The sequence below is a fragment of the Ictalurus furcatus genome, chromosome 3 (genome assembly GCF_023375685.1).
Source record: "Ictalurus furcatus strain D&B chromosome 3, Billie_1.0, whole genome shotgun sequence".
Classification (NCBI taxonomy): Eukaryota; Metazoa; Chordata; class Actinopteri; order Siluriformes; family Ictaluridae; genus Ictalurus; species Ictalurus furcatus.
In genome coordinates, this window is record NC_071257.1 from 19358589 (window position 1) to 19379753 (window position 21165).

Here is a 21165-nt window from a genome sequence, read left to right on the forward strand (position 1 = left end):
CAAAAGTTCATGTTATGTAAGATGTTTGTCACTATCTACTTGGATTTTAAGGTAAATCCCAGCCTGTTTGTTCTCATAAATGGTAGTGATGGAAAAATGAATGAATAAATAACAAAAACAGCAGTTTATCTTTAACACATAAATGGAAAAGGTCAAGCATGCATAAGTGTATGGAGTACTGTATAGCATGTTGCCAATGGACTCTCTAGTTAGCCATCAATTTGCTGCTGATGACCTCAACTAACATGTCTTGGTGTCTACAGCATTTGTAATTTTGCTATTTTTCATCTTGCTTCCATATAGAAAGATGAAAAACCAAACAAATCAGTGTATTTGATTTGTTTGTTTATTTTCTTCTTTAAAAATATATATTTTAAATTTATATATGCCAGCATATCCATTGCACCCATTTCCCCCCACCTTTGTGATTATTCCTCTGCAAACCACACGAGGTCAGTACTGTTCTAAAATGGTGAATTCTAGGCGGCTCATTTACCCCAGTGATTACCCAATCCCGCTCCCCCGAACCCCCCCCCCCCCCCCCACCCCTTCCTTCCAGGAGTGCAGCCATGAATTTGGGTTTTATACTGTATGTGCAGTTAGGAGAATTGTACAGGTGTATAAGCATTTCTGAAATCGGAAATAATAAATAAGGTGTCATTAGTGTATAGTGTTTGAAGCTCTCTCTCTCTCTCTCTCTCTCTCTCTCCCTCTCTCTATATATATGTGTGTGTGTGTGTGTGTGTGTGTGTATATGTATATGTATATGTGTGTGTGTGTGTGTGTGTGTGTATGTATATATATATATATATATATATATATATATATATATATATATATATATATATATATATATATATGTGTGTGTATATATGTATATATAAATGTATATAGGGATCTTCATTTGAGCCTAAAAATCTGGAGTCAGCTGCAGAAAAACACGAGATCTTCACTTCTCATTTTTTCTCCTAGTCTAGGAAGTGAGGCACATGACCATGTGCAGCTGATGTAAGAGTTTCTCTTCGTGCAAAGTTCAAGCCCCCAGTGCAGATTATTAACTGGCAGACAAGAGGTAGGTTCCTGACAGACATGTCTCAGCTGGCTTCTTATTAAGAGCTCAGATACAGAAGACTCCTTGCTTCAGTTGGACTGTCTCCTCACTATCCTGAAGGCAAAAGGCGATGCCTCCCACCAAACAACAGGTAAGTTACAGAAACCTTGTAGAAGCTTTGGTAGAACCAGCTGCAAATGATCTGTATGGTAACTGAGTACAATGCATATTGCCTGGCATGTGCATGTGATCTGTCTCATTTAGCCGGTGTGGAATGAGGTATACAACCCTACCCTGCCAGTTCTGCTGTGGCATGCGGAGGTAGAATTAGAGAAATCATAAACAAGGAACGTCAGAATGACTATAAAAGGCATATATTTCCAGCATGTGCTAAAACTAGGCACACTGTGGGGGTTCTCTGTAGCTGCTGTTAATGAAGATCTTTTTTAGTGCAAATTATCCTCCGTTCAGCATAAGAAGCATGCAACATTACAGGAATAATTGTCATCTTGTGAAATGAGGATTAACAAACAATGGTGCCTACAGTGTTAGGTTGTGTAATAATGTTTTTTTGCGCTGTTCTCTAGGGGGAATGAATATTTCTTGAGTGTTTCTCTAAGCCTCCTCAGACAGAGGTTATTAACTCTTCAAACAGGAAGCAGTTTACAGAAGGAGTTGTTTGTATATGTGATCCTGTGACCTGTTCAGTGAAGGAAGCTGGTGGAGATATGGAGAGGATCAATAAGGAGACTGGAGAGTTGAGTGCCTCAGGGGAATGTACAGAGAGCATAGAGCTGAAGAGTGATGAACCTCAGATGGAGCCTGGGGACGAGGAGTACTCATGCACAGGACTGGATGCAGCCACGGCTCTTGAAGACCAACTTCTAGAGCTAGCCAAAGCATCAGCAGAACAGCGAGAGGAGCAACTCCTCCTTCTTCTGCCCATATTTATACAGGTAACACAACATCACACTAAGAGATGGAGAAGGTAATCTGATTGCACACATCAGCTAAGAAATCCTTTCACTTTGTGAACTTTGGATTTAACATGACCTCCATAACAATATTTTGTAAATAAAGCATAATCCAGTATTGATTGGATGTAACAACCCTGACCCTCATAAAAGCAAACATCCACTCAGATCAAACAAATATTTCCTCTGTCTAAACCAGGGGTGTCCAATCTTATCCGCAAAGGGCCGGTGTGGGTGCAGGTTTTCATTCCAACCAAGCAGGAGCCATACCTGATTCCACCTGTTTAATCAGTTGATCTTGGCTTTCAATAGACTCAGATGTGGCTTCTGCTTGGCTGGAATGAAAACCTGCACCCACACCGGCCCTTACCGGATAAGATTGGATAATGATCTTGTGAGCACCACTGATATGCCTTATTAACACTGATAAATGCTGAAGACTTTTAGTAATGTGCCCATAATATAGGGGTTAATGAACATCAGTAGTACTGGATTCTGCACAGAGAGTGCACGTATGGGCTTTAAGCTCCACTGAAGGAACACTTCTTTTGGAGAAGTCATGTGAAATCATTGATGGAAGGTGTTCATACAGTACTTGTGCTCATGTAATAGAGAAATGAAAGGTCCATCTGTGTTTCATGGCTTGAATGCTTCTGCTGTTCCCTCTAAAATGAAAAAGTATTCTCTGGAAGTGCTAGGTTATGATTCCCCGAAGAGACAATGGTTTTAAGGTTTAAGATCAGGAAAATTGGGCAACACTTACCCGTAATGAGGAATAATTTTGCTATATTATTCACTTTACGTGAAGCATTCAATTGTGTAAACATTTAGAATGTTTTTATTAATGTAATTATTTATAAATATTACAGTTGCTTTATAATTATGCACAGACCATTGTTAGTTATAAAGTGCAGTATACCATGTGGCTATTCATTATAATGAATCACGACATGATTATAAGTTGTCAAAGAAGTACTTTTAACACATTATTAAAGCTTTATGAGCCATTATTAGAGTTTATAAATATGCTTACAAGGAATAATAACCAACTTTCTACTTTTATGAACGTGAGCTTCATAGAAAGTGGAAATTGTTTTTTTGACGTGACATGTTTATATGCTTCATATGCATTTTCATATACTGTATGTATTTTCACCAGGGTCCTCAGTAAAATTAATGTAAAGTGTCTGTGCTGTCTGTAAGGTGTATGAAAGCAATAGATCCACTGAGGACCTGGATCTCCAGAGTTTGGCTACTCAAGTCACAGAGACGCTGGTGTTTCACATACAGAAGAGAGTGGCAGAAAAACCTGCAGGTACCCTCAGGCTGCTTCCTTCAGCAGAGTTAGCCCTGATTAACTGTGTTTCAGCTCATTGTCAGGCATGTGTTAGAGTGGGTGGGATTGAGGATGTTTATAGCATATCAGAAGAGTAACTGAAAGTAGGTGTTGGTTTATTTACAGAGAAAAGAGCTGCTTCTCTTTTTCATGAAGATAAGATTGTAAAATTTGTTCTCTACACGATCCTGAATTATATGATTGAACAAAGAGCATTCACTGTTCATGTTGATGTGCAAATTTCCATTTGTGTATATTACATAGTAGTAACCGTCAATTCAATTATGTGCAAATATGTGAATTTTATTTTACAGTTTCCTCCCAAATTGTTTTATTCACTGTAAATCAGGGTGTCAGATTCCAGTCCTGGAGGGTTACAGCTCTAGAGTAATTTGCATTTTTTATTTATCTAATGGGCAGTGGTGGCTCAATGTTTCCGGCCATGGGTTACTGATCAGGCGGTTGAGGTTCAAGCTCTAGCACTGCCAAACTGCCATTGTTTGGCCCTTGAGCAAGGCCCTTAATCCTCTCTGCTCTAGGGGTGCCATATCGTGGCTGACCCTGTGCTCTGACACCAACTTCCTATTTCACTGTGCTTCTTCTTGTTCTTCTTCTTCTTGTTCTTCTTCTTAATGCAGCTAATTCAGTCCATGAATGCCTTCACAATCAGCTAGTGAGTGAAAAATGAATGAATACTAAATTAAAGTATTGTGACCTTGTAACACTGGAGTCTCACACTTTTGCTCTAAATTATAATATATTTTATAAAGTATAAAAAGGATTTACTCTCTATATTGTGTCTAATTTTGTTTCCAATAGAACAAGCACGAGCTGAGCTGGAGCAGTTTTTTCAACAGGCAGAACATGGCAGATGTAAAGGATGGCTGCTGTTGAAGGCCATATCTATTTTGTCTACCAGTGATGCTGTAAGCACTGTATACATCAGTGTTGGCTGAAATAGCAATTATATTTGCTAATTCAATTTAGTGCTGGAGTTAGCTCATGATAAGCCATGCCACATGACTAACCAGCATATGACAAGTTTCCTTCACTCACATTACTCTGTGTTCACCATGTTGCCCTTTAGTGGGAGATTATTTTTAATTCGGTCAGGGGTTTCTGGGAAAGTTAGTGGGGAGGTGTTAATAATTTAAAGTGATTAAAAAGGAGGTTCGAGAGATATTATATCACTGAAATATATAGGCAAGGTTTGAAATGCAAAAGGTTTGTCCCAGTAGTCAGTAACCAGATGAATCCTAATTTTAAGATGTTGGTATTTTGTTCTCGCTATAATTATCTGCAAGCAGTGAATAAAAAAATGCTGCATATATTGTTTAATGAAATTTAAAAATAAAGGTTTTTATCTGAGTGAAGTCAGAAATACTGTATTTTAGTTAAACAGCATAACTGATAATAGTTGGTTTTCCACAGGGAGTGAATGCAGCAATTGTCACTGGACTAGCTTCTGCTTTAGTGAAGTGCCTGTATCTGTTTGTAGCCCTTTCTGCCAAAAAAGCCAGCGATCAGGAGGATGACAAGTGCTCGTTCCAGGACGTATTAATTCAGGTAAATCAGTCCTGATCTTATAATAGCAAGCACATTGTGTATTTTTAATACAACATTTGAGCTTAGCATGCATGCGTGGTGCGCTTCAGGTGATCCTGCAGCTGTGCAGACAGGTGCAGTTTGTGGAACAGCTGGTGGAAACAGAGGAGCTGCAGTGTTTGATCATTGCTCTCACCTCCCTGTGGGACCAGTGTAGCTCCTCATGGAGGAGGCAGGTCTCCCGCGTGCTCAGGGCTGTATCAGCGGTCCAGGTTCCAAACACAGTTCCAGCACTGCAAGGTCAGTTCTCCTCCCCTATACACACATGTGCACTCACACATGCACAAACAATCTCATGCACACATATACACACACAAACACACTCACAGGCCACAAACTTGTAGACTTTTCTTTGTAGTTAATGCAGAGTGTGTGCTTGCAGAATTGTTTAAACACCCACACATTTTCACTTGTTGTGTCTTTGGGGGCTAATTATATTTCCATTAGCTAATCTCTCAATAGATATAGGTTTTTGTTTTTTTGTTTCTGTGTAGATTTGCATAGATTTTCATCCATCTGTGTGCTGCAAGCATCTTAATTCAAAGTTTTCCAAACAAAGTAAGCTTTTTATCTGTAGAGGTCTAGAAAAATATTCATGTTTTTCAGTTGTATATAGATGAATAGGACCACAGTCTCTCAAAACGACTATGTTAATTTGCCTTCACATGATGCTCAAATGATAAATAACTTAAATCAGCAACTTCACTGATTAAATGACGTCTGTTTGTGATCATATGCTTCCAGAGTCTATTTGATGTGCTCTCATTGCTAATTTGATATTTTGAAGGGAGTTTGTGTTTTTAAAGTCAGCAATTCCTTGTACTAAGTGAGAGATTTAAAACATTGGCATAAACATGGATAATGTTTACACGTGCATAGACAAATGCAGTATATACAGTATGTCTATGAACGGCACCATAAAGTGTTATCAAAGAGTGTTATGTCAGTAAAAGAAAGGTTACTTGGATGTTATTGCAAGACCAAGATTGACAAAAGCAGTCTATATGACAGCCAGCGTCTACTGGAATTAGCCCTATATATATACAGTATCTCACAAAAGTTGATTATATCTTTTCATGTGACAACACTGAAGAAATGACACTTTGCTACAATGTAAAGTAGCGAGTATACAGCTTGTGTAACAGTGTAAATTTGCTGTCCCCTCAAAATAACTAAACACACAGCCATTAATGTCTAAACCGTTGGTAACAAAAGTGAGTACACCCCTAAGTGAAAATGTTCAAATTGGGCCCAATTAGCCATTTTCCCTCCCTGGTGTCATGTGACTTGTTAGTGTTACAAGGTCTCAGGTGTGAATGAGGAGCAGGTGTGTTAAATTTGGTGTCATCGCTCTCACACTCCCTCATACTGGTCACTGGAAATTCAACATGGCACCTCATGGCAAAGAACTCTCTGAGGATCTGAAAAAAAGAATTGTTGCTCTACATAAAGATGGCCTAGGCTATAAGAAGATTGCCAAGACCCTGACACTGAGCTGCAGCACGGTGGCCAAGACCATACAGCGGTTTAACAGGACAGGTTCCACTCAGAACAGGCCTCGCCATGGTCGACCAAAGAAGTTGAGTGCACGTGCTCAGCGTCATATCCAGAGGTTGTCTTTTGGTAATAGACGTATGAGTGCTGCCAGCATTGCTGCAGAGGTTGCAGGGGTGGGGGGTCAGCCTGTCAGTGCTCAGACCATACGCCACTACTGCATCACACTGCATGGCTGTCGTCCCAGAAGGAAGCCTGTTCTAAAGATGATGCACAAGAAAGCCCACAAACAGTTTGCTGAAGACAAGCAGACTAAGGTAATGGATTACTGGAACAATGTCCTGTGGTCTGATGAGACCAAGATAAACTTATTTGGTTCAGATGGTGTCAAGCGTGTGTGGCGGCAACCAGGTGAGGAGTACAAAGACAAGTGTGTCTTGCCTATAGTCAAGCATGGTGGTGGGAGTGTCATGGTCTGGGTCTGCATGAATGCTGCCGACACTGGGCAGCTACAGTTCATTGAGGGAACAATGAATGCCAACATGTACTGTGACATACTGAAGCAGAGCATGATCCCCTCCCTTCGGAGACTGGGCCGCAGGGCAGTATTCCAGCATGATAACGACCCCAAACACACCTCCAAGACGACCACTGCCTTGCTAAAGAAGCTGAGGGTGAAGCTGATGGATTGGCCAAGCATGTCTCCAGACCTAAACCCTATTGAGCATCTGTGGGGCATCCTCAAATGGAAGGGGGAGGAGCACAAGGTCTTTAACATCCACCAGTTCTGTGATGTCGTCATGGAGGAGTGGAAGAGGACTCCGGTGGCAACCTGTGAATCTCTGGTGAATTCCATGCCCAAGAGGGTTAAGGCAGTGCTGGAAAATAATGGTGGCCATGCAAAATATTGACACTTTGGGCCCAATTTAGACATTTTCACTTAGGGGTGTACTCACTTGTGTTGCCAGCGGTTTATACATTAATGGCTGTGTGTTGAGTTATTTTGAGGGGACAGCAAATTTACACTGTTACACAAGCTGTACATTCACTACTTTACATTGTAGCAAAGTGTCATTTCTTCAGTGTTGTCACATGAAAAGATATAATCAAATATTTACAAAAATGTGAGGGGTGTACTCACTTTTGTGAGATACTGTATATTTATGTACTCTAAAGTGTTATTATATACCCTAAAGTCTTACCAAACAAGGTAAATGATGGATACTGTATATATTGTTTTCAACAAAGCCATTTGTTACCATTGCCTTATTTGGGTATACTTTACTTTAGGGTATTGTTGATACATCTATGTTTACTATGTCATATGTCATATATGTAGACTTTTTTATGTCAAGTTGTTATAGCGCCCAAGTGACAATAATTTTTGATGATGTAACATTATCTTAAGACATTTTCCCTGTTTGTTTTATGTTAGAACATCATGACAACTAATTCACATGATGACAACATAGTAACTGACAACAAGAAGTAATTAAATGTTAGAAAAAATATGCATAACTCTCATTACAGTGTCTTGGCATTGTCATAGGCATTTAAAAAAAAAAAAATCCTGTAAGTAGTAAAGTAAAATTACACTCACTTTACCTAAGAGTCAGAGAAATTATGCTATGATCATGGTGTCAAAACATCACCATGGGTATTAATAAAAAAAAGTCCTGTGTAACGATTGTCACTGTTAAAACCTTCACTGTGTAACAGCATTATACAATGTCATGCAGCAGATTTTCATGTTGCTGTTCCTACCAAGTTTGGAGCTCATGCGGTGCATATTTATAATTTTTTCCTCATTGCTTAGATTTTCCGTTCAAGCTATCACTTCCTTATCATCATCATCATCATCATCATCATCATCATCATCATGTGACACGGACATACCATAGATACAAACTGAGATACAAGATTAGTTTTCATGACATTCTAATGAAAGTGAGCCTGAAAAGCATCAGAACACAACCTTATGTCACCAAAATTTTTGCCCTATGTCATGAAAATATCAAAATTGGCAAAAGCAGTCTTTCTGTTCGCTAATGCTTACTGGAATATACCGTTATAAAGGTTTATGTCGGTTTATACAAGTGTTCGTGAAGGGGTTTTGTGGTTATCACGTGGCCAGTCATATGAAAACTGAGCATGTGTAAAGTGTTACCCATTGTTTTCCTGTGTAGCTAAGAACTGTGTGAAGATCTGCATTCAGAATATGCTGAAAATGAGCGAGCACGTCCATGGGCTGATTCTAGCTGAGGTTGCTGTGAATGTGTTCAGCTTTGTGAAGGACTCCTACCCAAACAACCCTGCACTTTTTGAGGAGTTTGAGAACAATGATGGCTACACAGTCCTCCAGGCCATTATGGAACGGTATGTCTCATTCCACTTCTAATAGATTCAATTCAATTTTATTTGTATAGTGCTCTTAACAATAGACATTGTCACAAAACAGCTTTAAAAAAATATATAAATTCTAAATATACATGATACATTTATAAGTTTATCAAGCTAGAGGTGATGGTGGCAAGGAAAAAAACCCTGAGACAATGTGAGGAAGGAACCTTAAGAGGAACCAGACTCAAAAGGGAACCCATCCTCATCTGGGTGACACCAGATGAGGATGCAAGTGCAATTACAGTGCAATTATAAATAAATCCTTTGTGTAACTGTGCACTACATGGTCAACAAGTGCAATTATGTAACCAAAAAATTCATTATAGTTTTCACATGAAGTCTATTTTGTTGAAGTGATCAGTTTTTCACTGATGGAGACTTGAGTGCAAAACTGTTCACGGCAATCATAGCTATCATAGCAATTGTAGTCCTAAACTATCGTAGCAAAGCTGTTCGTATCAACTGCGGTCCAAATCCATCTTCATGGATTTTTTAAGTGGTGCCATCCTCAGTAATCTCATTGATCTTTAGGCTGTCCATGTGGGGCCATCCTCAGCAGCAGTGAATGATTTCCAAGTGATGAGAACTCCAACCAGAAGTAGGGCATCAGGATGGATCAGGGAGGTCTGGGTCAGATAGAGGGCAACATTCTTTTAGAACAACCAAATAACCAGTCTGTGAAGAAGAAAAAAAACATGATGCATTTAAATTTGTGAAATGACACATTGTAGTTTGATTTGGGATTATCTCCATCCAAGAAAGTCCCCTCAGGAATAGAGCAGCTGCTATAAGAAAGGGCTCTAAAGGAAAAGTCAGGGCTTTCCATCCACCACAGTCTTCCACTCTCACTTTGTCTTACCAGTTCCTCTGAATACCACTGTGTTAAATAATAAAAGAGGTCATAATGAGATCATTGGTAAATTGAACTCAATCTCATTATGTTGGCCATTTTTCTGACTCAGAGTGTCAAATCATTCTCAATGAGGTTACTGCAGGATGAGACCTCCCACTACCACGGGACGTGGCCATTTACACAGCCATGTTCACAGTCACAGGGCACTAGATAAACATTGCGTTTAACGTTTCATAATGTGAACGTTACTCTTTGCACCCAAACAGGATTTGCATAGATTTTAAGGTTGATTATAAATAAATAAACAAAATTCACTTTGACTTTTATTATTTCTACAAGCATAATGAAATACAGGCTTTTAAACAACACTATGAAAAAATATAGCACCATTATTGCACCTTTTTTTTTTTTTTTTTTTTTTAAAGCTGTGCTTTCCTTCTTTTACAGGTGTGAGGAGGAAACGTCAGAGGAGGACTTTTCTCCGGTGCAAGATCTCCTGGGTCTCATAGCCTCATTCACTTTATTTGGCAAAGCTGAGTTAAAGGTGGCCCTCTGTGTCAACAACCCCCAGCCACCAGGCTTTAAATTTGACCCACCTTTGATCACAGGTACGGACGCACCACAGATCCTGAACACGCCACTACATCTCCCTACCATCACCTCCCATTAACAGAAAGGCAAAGGTAATTATGTCCAACATGATGAAGTAGAACCCTCCTCACTAACCTACTTATGATGCCCCACATCCATTCTCTTCCTCCATACCACAATCCACCATTCATCACCAAGCAGAGCACCTCACTCCAGAGAGAAGGAAACATGGCCCCCTTTTTTTTTTCAGTTTGATTCCATTTGGCCCTGATATGATTTTAATTAAGGGTGAAATTAAATCTTATTACGCCTCCACTTATATATTTATTTACTCTTAACATCAGTGCATTTTGTGTTGTGGAAAAAAAGCAGACTTTTTTATTTAATTTATATATATATTTATTTATTTATTAACTTTTGACAGGATTATATACACACTTGATTACAGACCTCCATGATGTTTCTTCGCATGTACAAAAGAACACAGTTTCAGTCAATCTATGAGGGTGTAATTTGATTTACATGCAGAATTTCCTGTGTATACAGGCCCAAAGGTGTTTGCAATGTCATGACACTCTCTGAGTAGATGTAAATCACTTTCTGACTGTACCCAAATAGCATTTATACACAGTAATAACATTACATCTTTTGAAAGCAAAGGCGACAGCATAGTAAGATGTTGCTTTTGTGACATTCTCCGACACAGGGCTACACAAACATTATGAATTTCATTCTTAAGAATTAAGCCTTAATAATTGTGTTTTTTTTTCTTTTTTTTTCCAGGAACAGCAGTGAAGAACCTCCGAGCTTTTCAGATCCTTCAGTCCTCATTTTTGCGTTCAGGCAGCGCGCTGACCTGCAGTCAAATCCTGTGCACAATCCACACAATTTGGTCGTGGGACAAAGCCAACTTCTTCCTGCTGGAGTGGACACTGCAGTGTCTGGCCCAGCTGGCTGATAGTACATGGCAGAAGCCAGCAACTGTGCACAGCTTCTTTTTTAAGCTTCTAGAGACTGTGGTCTTTCAGCTTTCCTACATTCCTCACGATACATTGCGGAAGGTGCAGGCTGTGCTAAAGGAGGGATCATCTCAGGCTTTTAGCATGGCTGCTCTGAAGTGTTTCCATGGCATGGTGATGAGTAGTAGCCTGCTGTCTGACGTTCTGAGTGATGGTGGGTTGATGGATCTGCTGTTGGTGGAGCTCAGACGGCGAGCCAAGATCCTGAGGAAGGCTAACATTTCAGGTGAAGCCTATAACGTGTAGGTTAATGTGTACGATTGTTAAAGTCCTCAGTGCTGATCTGTTATTTCCTTTGTGTATAGTGACTAAGGGGGAACTGAGAATGGAAGACTGTGAGAGGCAGCTCACCACCAACATGCTAAATGTAGTCGCTGCTCTGGCAATGAGATCCATCAGAAATTCAGGTATCCTGAAATATGTTTCGTAATGTTATGAGGTTGCTGATTTGGATAGGGTCATAGGCATGTTTTTGTCTTACATGGCACAGGCAAAATAGTTTGAATTTGGCACTGCAGCAGCTGAATGTAACATGGTGATGAATGAAGGAAGACTCAAGGGTGGGTGCTCAGCATACGACTACTATTGTGGGCAATCCAGGAGTCATAGACAGTGTTCATGGTGGGAGACAAATTAGGCAATCCATAATCAATAAACAAGGAAAACAGGCAAAGGTCAAAACCAGGGAGTGCAAAGAACCAGGACTAGAAAAACAACGCTTGGACTTAAAGATACAAATATGCATGATGAGACTTCAGAGCAATGTATACATAGACAAACTAATCGATAAGACAAAAAAACAAGGACAGGACAAGGGTAGACACAGAACTAGAACAAAAACCAAAGCAAGTATGAGCCGTAGGAACTACGGAAGAAAAGGGAAATTTAGACAATGAAAGCAATTCTACTGAATATCCCAAGTTCAGACTATATGCATGCAAATGAATAATTAAATATTCTTCTTCTCGTCACTATATCAGTGTTTATACGGGACTCTGGGATGATTCCCTACATAAAGATCTTCCTGGATGATGAAATGTACCGCAGTCCAACTCTGTGTATCCTGGAGCAGTTGTCTGAGATGAACCCAGAGGAATACATGAGCACCACTATAGGAGCTCTCTGCTCTTCCACTGAGACTGAACTGCAACTCAAACAAGACCTGCTGCGTGTACGGCTTTTACATTATTTACATTATTATCCCTCTGCGTTGTCAAGCCATTTTGTGCTCCTCTGCAGTCTCATTCACTTTCCCACATTTATACTCATAGAGAGTGTGAAGTGTTTGTGTCCAGAATTGAGCTCAAAGTTTAGGGACTACATCCAGACAGTTTTTCTTTCTAATTGTAACAAATTATAATAAGTTTAAAGCATAATATGTGTGAGAATTTATTACCATAGCCTTTGGGACTCTGATTGCATTACAGCTAAATTCAGATTGATTTGCTAATATACATTTTGCTGTTAACTTGAGCTCGATTTGATTAGGATCGCAGCCCAGCAGTGTGACACACTGGAAATTATGAGCAATATCAGATCAGGGAATGTGAAAGCAATCCAATTAAATGTAACCGAATTAACCAGTTACTGTATATCCATATTTTACATTCAAGCACAAGAATACAAACTTACAGACTATTATAGTGTAACTATGTGAAGACGGATAATAATTTGATTCACCCTGACCATGGTGTGAAAAGTGTTAAAGCTATTCATATTACTTGTACCAGTGCTAATTGGTTTTGGCTTGGCTTTATGGCACATTAGCTCCTTGATGTATTAGGTGTAAACTGAATAAGCCTAAATCGATTTGGAATTATACACATACTTTATCAGTGTATTTTAAACACATCTCAGTTCCGGCTATTGACCTATCTGGAGAAAACGTAACTAAATTTCTATAACATTTGTGATCACAAGACAACATTTGCTTGAGCAAACTGCATCTTTTTTTTTACTGATATCCATATATCTCTTTCTTACTCCCAGTCAATCCTGAAAGTACTTGACAACTCAAACAGCTGGAATGCTTTCCGCACAGCTGGTGGCTTCACCAGTCTACTCTCCATGCTGGTGGACATGGAGGGTGCTTTGCTGCAGCAGCCGGCAGGAGTGTGGGCTTCTCTTAGTCACCAAGGACTGATGGAGCTGCTGCTGCTTACACTGCACACAATGGCCATGGCTGTGCACCTGCATCCTGTCAACGCTCACTTCTTCCACATCACTAACCTCTATGAGAGGATGGCCGAGGCCCTGCTGCAGATCGGCTGCTTCCTTGGTGGTGCACAAGTCGATTTAGACACAACCAAAGACTACAGGACTTTCCAGGATTTTTTGAAGTTGACTGAAAGTTTTGGATGTCCCCTTCCTGCACCAATGCATGACTGCATAAGAGTACTGGACTTCCTGGAGCAGTTTGGGGCAGGGATCAGCAGGGCTACAGATCTGTGCACTGAGCTAAAGGAGTCTACAGAGATTGAGGAGAATCAGCAGGAGGTCATGAGCCACAAGACAGGGGAGGATGACTTTCAGGGGCAGATCAGAAAAACAGCTCTCTCTATCTCGTCTGTGACTGTAGAGTCAGGGAGGTATGGGCTATCTATTGCTTTCATGATATTTACATTTGCATTTATTCATTTAGCAGATGCTTTTATCCAAAGCGATTTACACATGAGAGAATACAAGCAAAGCAATATATCGAGCAGAGAACAATACAAGTAGTGCTACCATACAAGATCTATTAATTGAGTTCTAGAAGAAACAAAGTGCGCAGAGTAGAGGTGTAAGTGCCAGAGTAAGGTGTTTTTTTGTTTGTTTGTTTTTTTTTGTTTGTTTGTTTTAATGGGTTGGTTGGGTGTTCACGGAAGAGGTGGGTCTTTAGCTGTTTCTTGAAGATGGTGACACATTCTGCGGTCCGGATTGAGGTTGGAAGTTCATTCCACCACTGAGGGACAAATACTGTGAAGGTTCTGGAAAGGGACCTTGAGCCACGCTGAGTAGGCACTACTAAGCGTCGGTCATTATAGTCGATATGCTTTATCATCCCACATATTGCAGTAGAAGAAGCAGAAATTCTGAGGTTGCAGATTTGGATAGCGGGCAGAGTGCCATGGTTGTGCGGCTCTAGTGTAGTACCAGATGGCTAATGTCAGTACCAGCTCTTTGTACTGTCTGACAAAGCAATTCAGGTTGCCAAGGGGTTTCATCATGGCACTTTTGTTTTCCATCCCCCTCCTCCATCCCCCTACAACAGTAACCTAGTGAAAGAGCACACATATGTTACTACCCTTTGTAAGACTTATATTTGAAAGGTTCCTACATTGGGCCTTCATAACACATCACATGAATCATTTAGAAAGTATTGCCACAAGATTTATGCAAAGCTTATATATATATTTGGGCATCAAAAAGAGAACAAAGAAGGACTTATAATTATCATTGTGGGGTGACTGTTTGAGACTGTCTACTGTGCATTTTTATCCTGATCTTGCAAGCTATTATTTTGTTTTTACTAACAGCACTTTATACACTTCTGTGAAGCATCAGTTTAATTTGCATGTATTTAGCTGACGTGAATAAGTGAAGTAGTAGAAGGTATGCAGTGCTTCATAACAGTGTTATAAATGCAAAACTGATGACCACTTTAGTCTGAGTGTATTTGGCTAAAACATGCGTTTGCACAGGACCTTAAATTACTTAACATTTCTTGAATTTAGCGCTTTTTTTATTATTTGAAAATGTGTATTTTTTTTTTTGGTTCAACAGTGCTTCAAAGTACATAAAATGATAATCAAGTATGAATTCTCATTTCATGTGCCCTGTGCACAATTTTCAATACTAAACACTCAATTTTCAAATGATCAACAGCAATGAGAATGAGTATTTTTGTCTGTTCTGGTAATCCAACTGAAATCTGAACTAGCTACATAACATAAAGGAGCTTAGCAATAGTCACTGTCATACTGACACCGGCCTTTTGCAGTGTTTTACCTCCACTGAAATTTTTTTGGCGGCCACCACAGTAAAATTTCAGACCCCTTCAGTTAAAAAATGGGGAAATTCTTAGTTCCCTTTCATGTAATATATGGACAATAGTAGTGTTTCAGTTGCTGTTTACTTGTGGCGAACTCCAAAACAAAGCAACAGCTAAAAAATGTATCTGGGTAGAGCTAGCTAGTTTGCTAAAATCCGATTTATTTTTCAGTAATTAGCTGGATAATGCTAGCTAACAAACTAGTCTACCATTACATTCATTTTCATGTTACACCAGGTTTGTTATTATTTCAAAGAATAGTAGCATGCTACAAAACAATGACACAAAATAAAACTGTTGTTAGCTTGTTCAATAATGTCAAGTTTATTTTTTATTAGTAAGGTAGCAAACTAGTGTTAGATAGATATTGGTTGTATTGGTTTTCACGTCTATATTATTATTATTATTATTTTAATTTATTTGTTTAATGGAGGCTAAAATACACTTCTGTTGGTCACTCTGGATAAGAGAGTCTTGCAAATCTTGCAAATGTTCACACTAATGGAATAATATTTGGGTTTGAATTGAAACTTCAAAGTTTTTTTTAGCATTACTGAAAAGATTGATGAGAAATTTATATCTGTTCAGGTTTTCATGTGATCATACAATACTGCACCCTGGAGCAATTAAGGTCATCATGTCTTTACTGCCTCATATCTACTGCCCCAGTAACCCTCAGGTTAGTAATTGTAATATTTATTAAAAATGTTTGAGAAAATCGTAGCCTAGTTGTACTGGATCCGATTTAGTGACTGGAAGGTTATGATATTGGAATGACAAGACTATTTCTTTCGATAAAAGCACTTGCCAAATGAATAAATGTACATGCAAATATAATCACCCAGCCTTAAGCTAGAATAACCACGCCTGAAGTTGTACAGACATGCTATTCTCTTCTTTTTGGGCTTTCCCCTACAGCTGTCTGTTGAGATTCAGTTAGCTGTGGCCCATCATGTGCAGTCTCTGGTGAAGTCTGAGCGGAACAGGCAGATCATGTGCGAGTCCGGCATGCTGGAAACCCTGCTGAGTCACTGCAGGGACATCCTCAGTAACAGCACACACTCTCTGCATCTGCCTGTGGTGCGCATCCTGGAAAAACTTGCTTCTCAGTCTATAGACCATAAGTCCCTCAGGTTGGTCTAAGAGTGCTTTAGAAAGTGCAGAGTACAGTATGTTCAAGGGTTAACATTCTCTTCCATCCTTTATATCTCATTTATTTGCTGTACTTGTTTTTTTATTCCAGACAGTTCCTGTGTTTACAAGCTCCTCTTACATGTAGTACTGAAAAGTGTATTTCTTCCCCTGTCTCAGAGGATGACCCACCACAACAAAATCCTCTCTCTAATGGTACATGATATTAAAGATTTCCCTTTTAGTTCCTGTAGTAGTCTTATCGTAGATTTTAGGTCGGCTAACTTTCTTAAATTTTGTATTTTATTTATTCCAGGACACTGTGCTAACCATGGCACTGAAGAGGGTGAAAAGACAAGCTCTGAAAAGAAAAGACGTACTCCAAAAAGGAGCTTTAGCTTACTGAACACTGCATCAACTAGTAGGACACCTGTTCCTCTTCACCAGATTATTAGCCTTGTTTCAATAACGTCACCGCGGAGCTTCCGGCCTCACAAAGTGTCTGTTTCGCCATCGTTTGTGGAGTTTGACATGACTGACAGTGGATATGGGTGGGTTCCAGCACCCTCCAATCTCAAATCATTGGATGTGTTTGAGTCTTATTTATTTGATAACTAAAATGGGCCTTCCTACATCTATGTATATGTTCCACAATGATCATGGCTTTTTCTATATTTTCAGGTGTCTCTTTCTGCCATCTCTTGCCACAGTGAAAGGCGTCAGTGCTGACAACATCCCCACAGGAGGCATCGGTGGTGGTGAGAAGTGATGTTTTGTTCCTCCCCTAGATCAGCATTCTTTTGAATTCCAAAATTCAACACAAACCCAGAGCGTAACATGGATCCTATCCAAATTTAACCAGGATTTCAAACAATCTGAAATAAGTCTAAGCTTTCTTGGGTTAAGCATGTCATCAGAAACATGTCAACCAAACTGGAAAGCCCAGTGATCACCTCTGTTGTGTTTGCTTCTCAGACTGCCGAGGTTTTCCTCCCTCTGCTGGTCTGTCTTTCTCCTGCTGGTTTCTGATCAGCAGATTCAGCTCAGCCTGTGACTCCCACCCGGTGCGTTTGCTGACAGTGGTGCGCCACATGTCCCGTGCTGAGCAGCACTTCAGCTGCCTGTCAGTCAGCATCTCCTCCTCTGATGGCTGCCTGGTAATCACCACTGAGGAGGAGGCTTACCAGTTCTTAGGTGATAACTCACTTTTCTTACATTATTGTGAAAATTAGCGACATCAGAGAAGCCTTCATCGTGATGTCATAGCTGTCAGAGTCTTACCACTCAGATTTGAATTAGATTATGCTCATAATAATATTTGGTTCACAGACATGATGGAGCCAATGTCAGGGACACCGACTGCCCTGCCAACTACTGTGCGCTTTAAGTGCTCCAAACAGCTGATGCCAGGTTTATGGCATCACCTTGTTGTTACCATGGCCAAAGACATTAAAAAGAGCTGCAAAGTAACCGCTTATCTGAATGGAGAGGTGATTGGGATATCGAAGGTTTGTAGAAATGTTGCAGTTACGTGTTCATTCTGTTGTCTTGTTTATTATTTATTTACTATTTGATTTGTTAATGAATTATGTTTCAGTATATGGCCTTTCTTTTGATAGATGCGGTATATTCAACCATTCCCGGGTCCGTGCATTGCAATGGATGCATCAGCGGTCATTGATGTGTGTGGAATTATTGGCACTCCCCCTATATGGAAGCAGCATGCAGCTCTGATCTGGCGTGTCGGTCCTACATATTTGTTTGAGGAGGTCCTGAGCTCTGATTCTGTAGAGAGAATGTATGCACAAGGTACTAGGTACCTAGGCAGCTACCTTGCAATCGATGCTCAAGGTGTGTAAAAAGTAGCTTTTTGTAATATCTGCTGATTTTCTCTTCGAGTGTGAAACTGCATTTATTATTTTTATTAATATAATTATTTTATTGTGCCATTGCGGTGAAGAACATACATAATGGTGTATGTGGTCATGTCTTTTATCAGCTAATGGAAAAATACCATTTTCTCCAGTGAGGTTAGTTCCTCCAGAGAGGATCTCGTTCGGGATAAACCCAGCAGTGTCTACTGTCACTACTGTAGCAGAGATCAGAGATCAGTTCAACGAGGTCGACTGCCGGCTGATTGCCAAAGAGGTGCTGCTATTTGATAAATTCTGGCATCGTTTAAATGATACTTTATGAAGATTATTAATAACAGAAATATGACGATTTAACTTCTAGATAGGCATTCCATCACGGGATAACTCCACTCCTGTCTTTCTGGCTCGAAATATCAGTCAGCACCTCAGTGGAACTGCTAGAACTATCGGGGCTGCCCTGGTTGGACATTTCGGTGAGAGTGTATACTACTAGTGCTTACTAATATGATCTTCAAGTACAGTCATTACCTGTTTTTACTTTTCTTTATATTTATTAACTTGCCTTGCAGGAGTGAGGACGTTTACATCAAACACCGCATCCAGTAGTTTTCAGTACATTGGAGGGCCTGCAGTTGTTCTCAGCCTGGTTGCAATGGCAACAGATGATAGTTCTCTGTATGCAGCTGTCAAAGTTCTGCTATCTGTATTAGACACAAATCCAGTTATGAAACAAGAGATGAAACGCATCAGTGGCTATAAGGTACCACATGAGTGGAAGGGTTTATTTCCTGAATTAAAACAGTGTGCAGAGATTGTACAGATCAGTGGAAATGTTTTTAAGAAAGGCTTGATTAAAAAAAAAAATAAAATAAAATAAAATAAAATAAAATATATATATATATATATATATATATATATATATATATATATATATATATATATATATATATATATATATATGTGTGTGTGTGTGTGTGTGTGTGTGTGTGTGTTTAATTTTGAATATGTTTCATAATTGATTCATTTAAAAAGATTTGGTAATAAAGAAAGCATTGCATAGTTTCACTTTGCAAGGGCCAAACACAAAGTCATGGCATTTATAATGTGTGCCAGATACCCCACAAAGACATGATAATGTTGTTGAGGATTGAAAATAAATAAATAAATAACAACCTGACAGCTATCATAAAATAAGACAATTAACTTCCAAATTTTCATTTGCTTTTCAACTGCTTCCAATAAGAGCTACTGTCTTTTCTTAACCCTCTCATTTATTCCAGAGCCATTTTTTGGTTTGTTGCCTTGTCTTAAATAAAGCTTAAATGTTGATATGCAAAATAATGAAAAAAGTCTGATTATTATGTTGAAAGTGCTAAAATGGCTGCATTTCACTTGAAAACGTGCACTATGAAACAAAAATAAGGTGCACAGGCTTTTATTTTTTAAGGCAAGCAAAGCAAATTAACTATATTTACTGTATATTACCTGTATTTTAATTCAGTTTGTAATAGTCAGTTTGACCTTCTGCAGCTCTTTGCCTTCCTCCTGAAAATGAAGGCTCACCTAATCAGTTGCAGGACCTTCCAGCTGATTTTGGCTATAGTGGGCACAGTGGAGTTGGGAACAGGGAATGTGCATGTCCATGACCTTACTGCTCTTCAGGGAATCCTTTGTAACTTTGAGGTATCTTTATGTTTCTCTTTGTTAGATTTTGTGAATCGATCTATTTAAGATCCCAATTCATTTGTCTTACTTTAGGTCTGGCAGAAGGCTCCAGAAAGTCTTGATCTATCTGTTTTAAACCATTTTGTTGATATCCTGAGCTCGTCAAGGTATGTTTCCCTGACATATACAGTCCCTGTATGCAGACTTGTCAGGGCCTTGTCAGTATAAATGATTGGTTCTTAGGGTACAGAGTACTGTTTCACTTCCTCTTTTCACTAATGCACAACTAATAAACAGGAAACATGGTTTACCACTGTGCCAGGGCTTGACATTTGACTTGATATGATTAAACCATCATCATATGACAGATGTGTAAATCTTTTCCAGCGGAGATCCACGGAACGCAGAGGCCATACACAGTCTCAATCTGATGATGAAGCTGCTTTGCTTGTTGCAGGATCCCACCGTGACTCACAGAAAAGTCACTGTCATTTGCACCATCATCACATGCCTGTTACAAAAACACTTCAACCCCAAAGACATTCACAGGTATGAAAACAGTCTATTTGAAGCCTTAAAAGCTGTTTGCGAATTTGTAAATGGACAGAAAATTTAAAAGTATTAAAACTGTTTCATGTATTTGAAAACATTGATTCCAAGCTTTTGAGCACTTCCATCAAAAAGTGAAAGCACAGTGCAGTTGGCTTAAAATTGATACATAATCAGTATATTACAAGACTCTGAATTCAAATCCTGAACATTTGTAGTACTCAATAATATTGGGCCTAATTTATCATGCTTTATATGAAATAATTTGATTCATAATTCATTCACAGGAGCATTTACACAAGAAATGTGGTGTTCGTTAGAATCCAGTTAGTTCAGAAAAACATTCATAGCCTAAGTGATCTCCTAAGTTTGTATAAATTACATAGTATACGGAAACTCACTAAAGTAAACCTTGTTTGATTGGCTTGACATCATATAACTAGTATGAATTACTGCAAATTTATGTACAGTTTATGGTATAAAAGGAAGGAGTTGAAAGGAAGCAATCCAAAACACAAATTAACACAAATAAGATTTTGTCCTGAATTTAGGACAAAACAAAAGGCATCCGACAAAAGGATACTGAACAC

At 39.2% G+C, this 21165-nt stretch overlaps 1 protein-coding gene across 2 annotated transcripts in view; it reads left to right on the forward strand.

Annotated features, from left to right (window-relative positions):
- Window positions 1-21165, forward strand: part of wdfy4 (WDFY family member 4) — a 55046-nt gene that overhangs the window by 4342 nt on the left and 29539 nt on the right. For both annotated transcript variants that reach the window (XM_053621267.1, XM_053621268.1), the window contains 26 exons: window positions 973-1202; window positions 1760-2007; window positions 3229-3340; window positions 4181-4287; window positions 4793-4927; window positions 5017-5206; window positions 8647-8836; window positions 10161-10321; window positions 11088-11549; window positions 11629-11730; window positions 12304-12494; window positions 13313-13911; window positions 15945-16035; window positions 16275-16489; window positions 16600-16703; window positions 16804-17038; window positions 17169-17245; window positions 17463-17681; window positions 17817-17995; window positions 18107-18338; window positions 18487-18635; window positions 18723-18834; window positions 18931-19121; window positions 19892-20044; window positions 20120-20193; window positions 20414-20575. In XM_053621267.1, coding sequence (XP_053477242.1) covers window positions 1780-2007; window positions 3229-3340; window positions 4181-4287; window positions 4793-4927; window positions 5017-5206; window positions 8647-8836; window positions 10161-10321; window positions 11088-11549; window positions 11629-11730; window positions 12304-12494; window positions 13313-13911; window positions 15945-16035; window positions 16275-16489; window positions 16600-16703; window positions 16804-17038; window positions 17169-17245; window positions 17463-17681; window positions 17817-17995; window positions 18107-18338; window positions 18487-18635; window positions 18723-18834; window positions 18931-19121; window positions 19892-20044; window positions 20120-20193; window positions 20414-20575 — 4670 coding nt within the window. In that variant the 5' untranslated portion in view covers window positions 973-1202; window positions 1760-1779. The remainder of the gene's footprint in view (window positions 1-972; window positions 1203-1759; window positions 2008-3228; window positions 3341-4180; window positions 4288-4792; window positions 4928-5016; window positions 5207-8646; window positions 8837-10160; window positions 10322-11087; window positions 11550-11628; window positions 11731-12303; window positions 12495-13312; window positions 13912-15944; window positions 16036-16274; window positions 16490-16599; window positions 16704-16803; window positions 17039-17168; window positions 17246-17462; window positions 17682-17816; window positions 17996-18106; window positions 18339-18486; window positions 18636-18722; window positions 18835-18930; window positions 19122-19891; window positions 20045-20119; window positions 20194-20413; window positions 20576-21165) is intronic.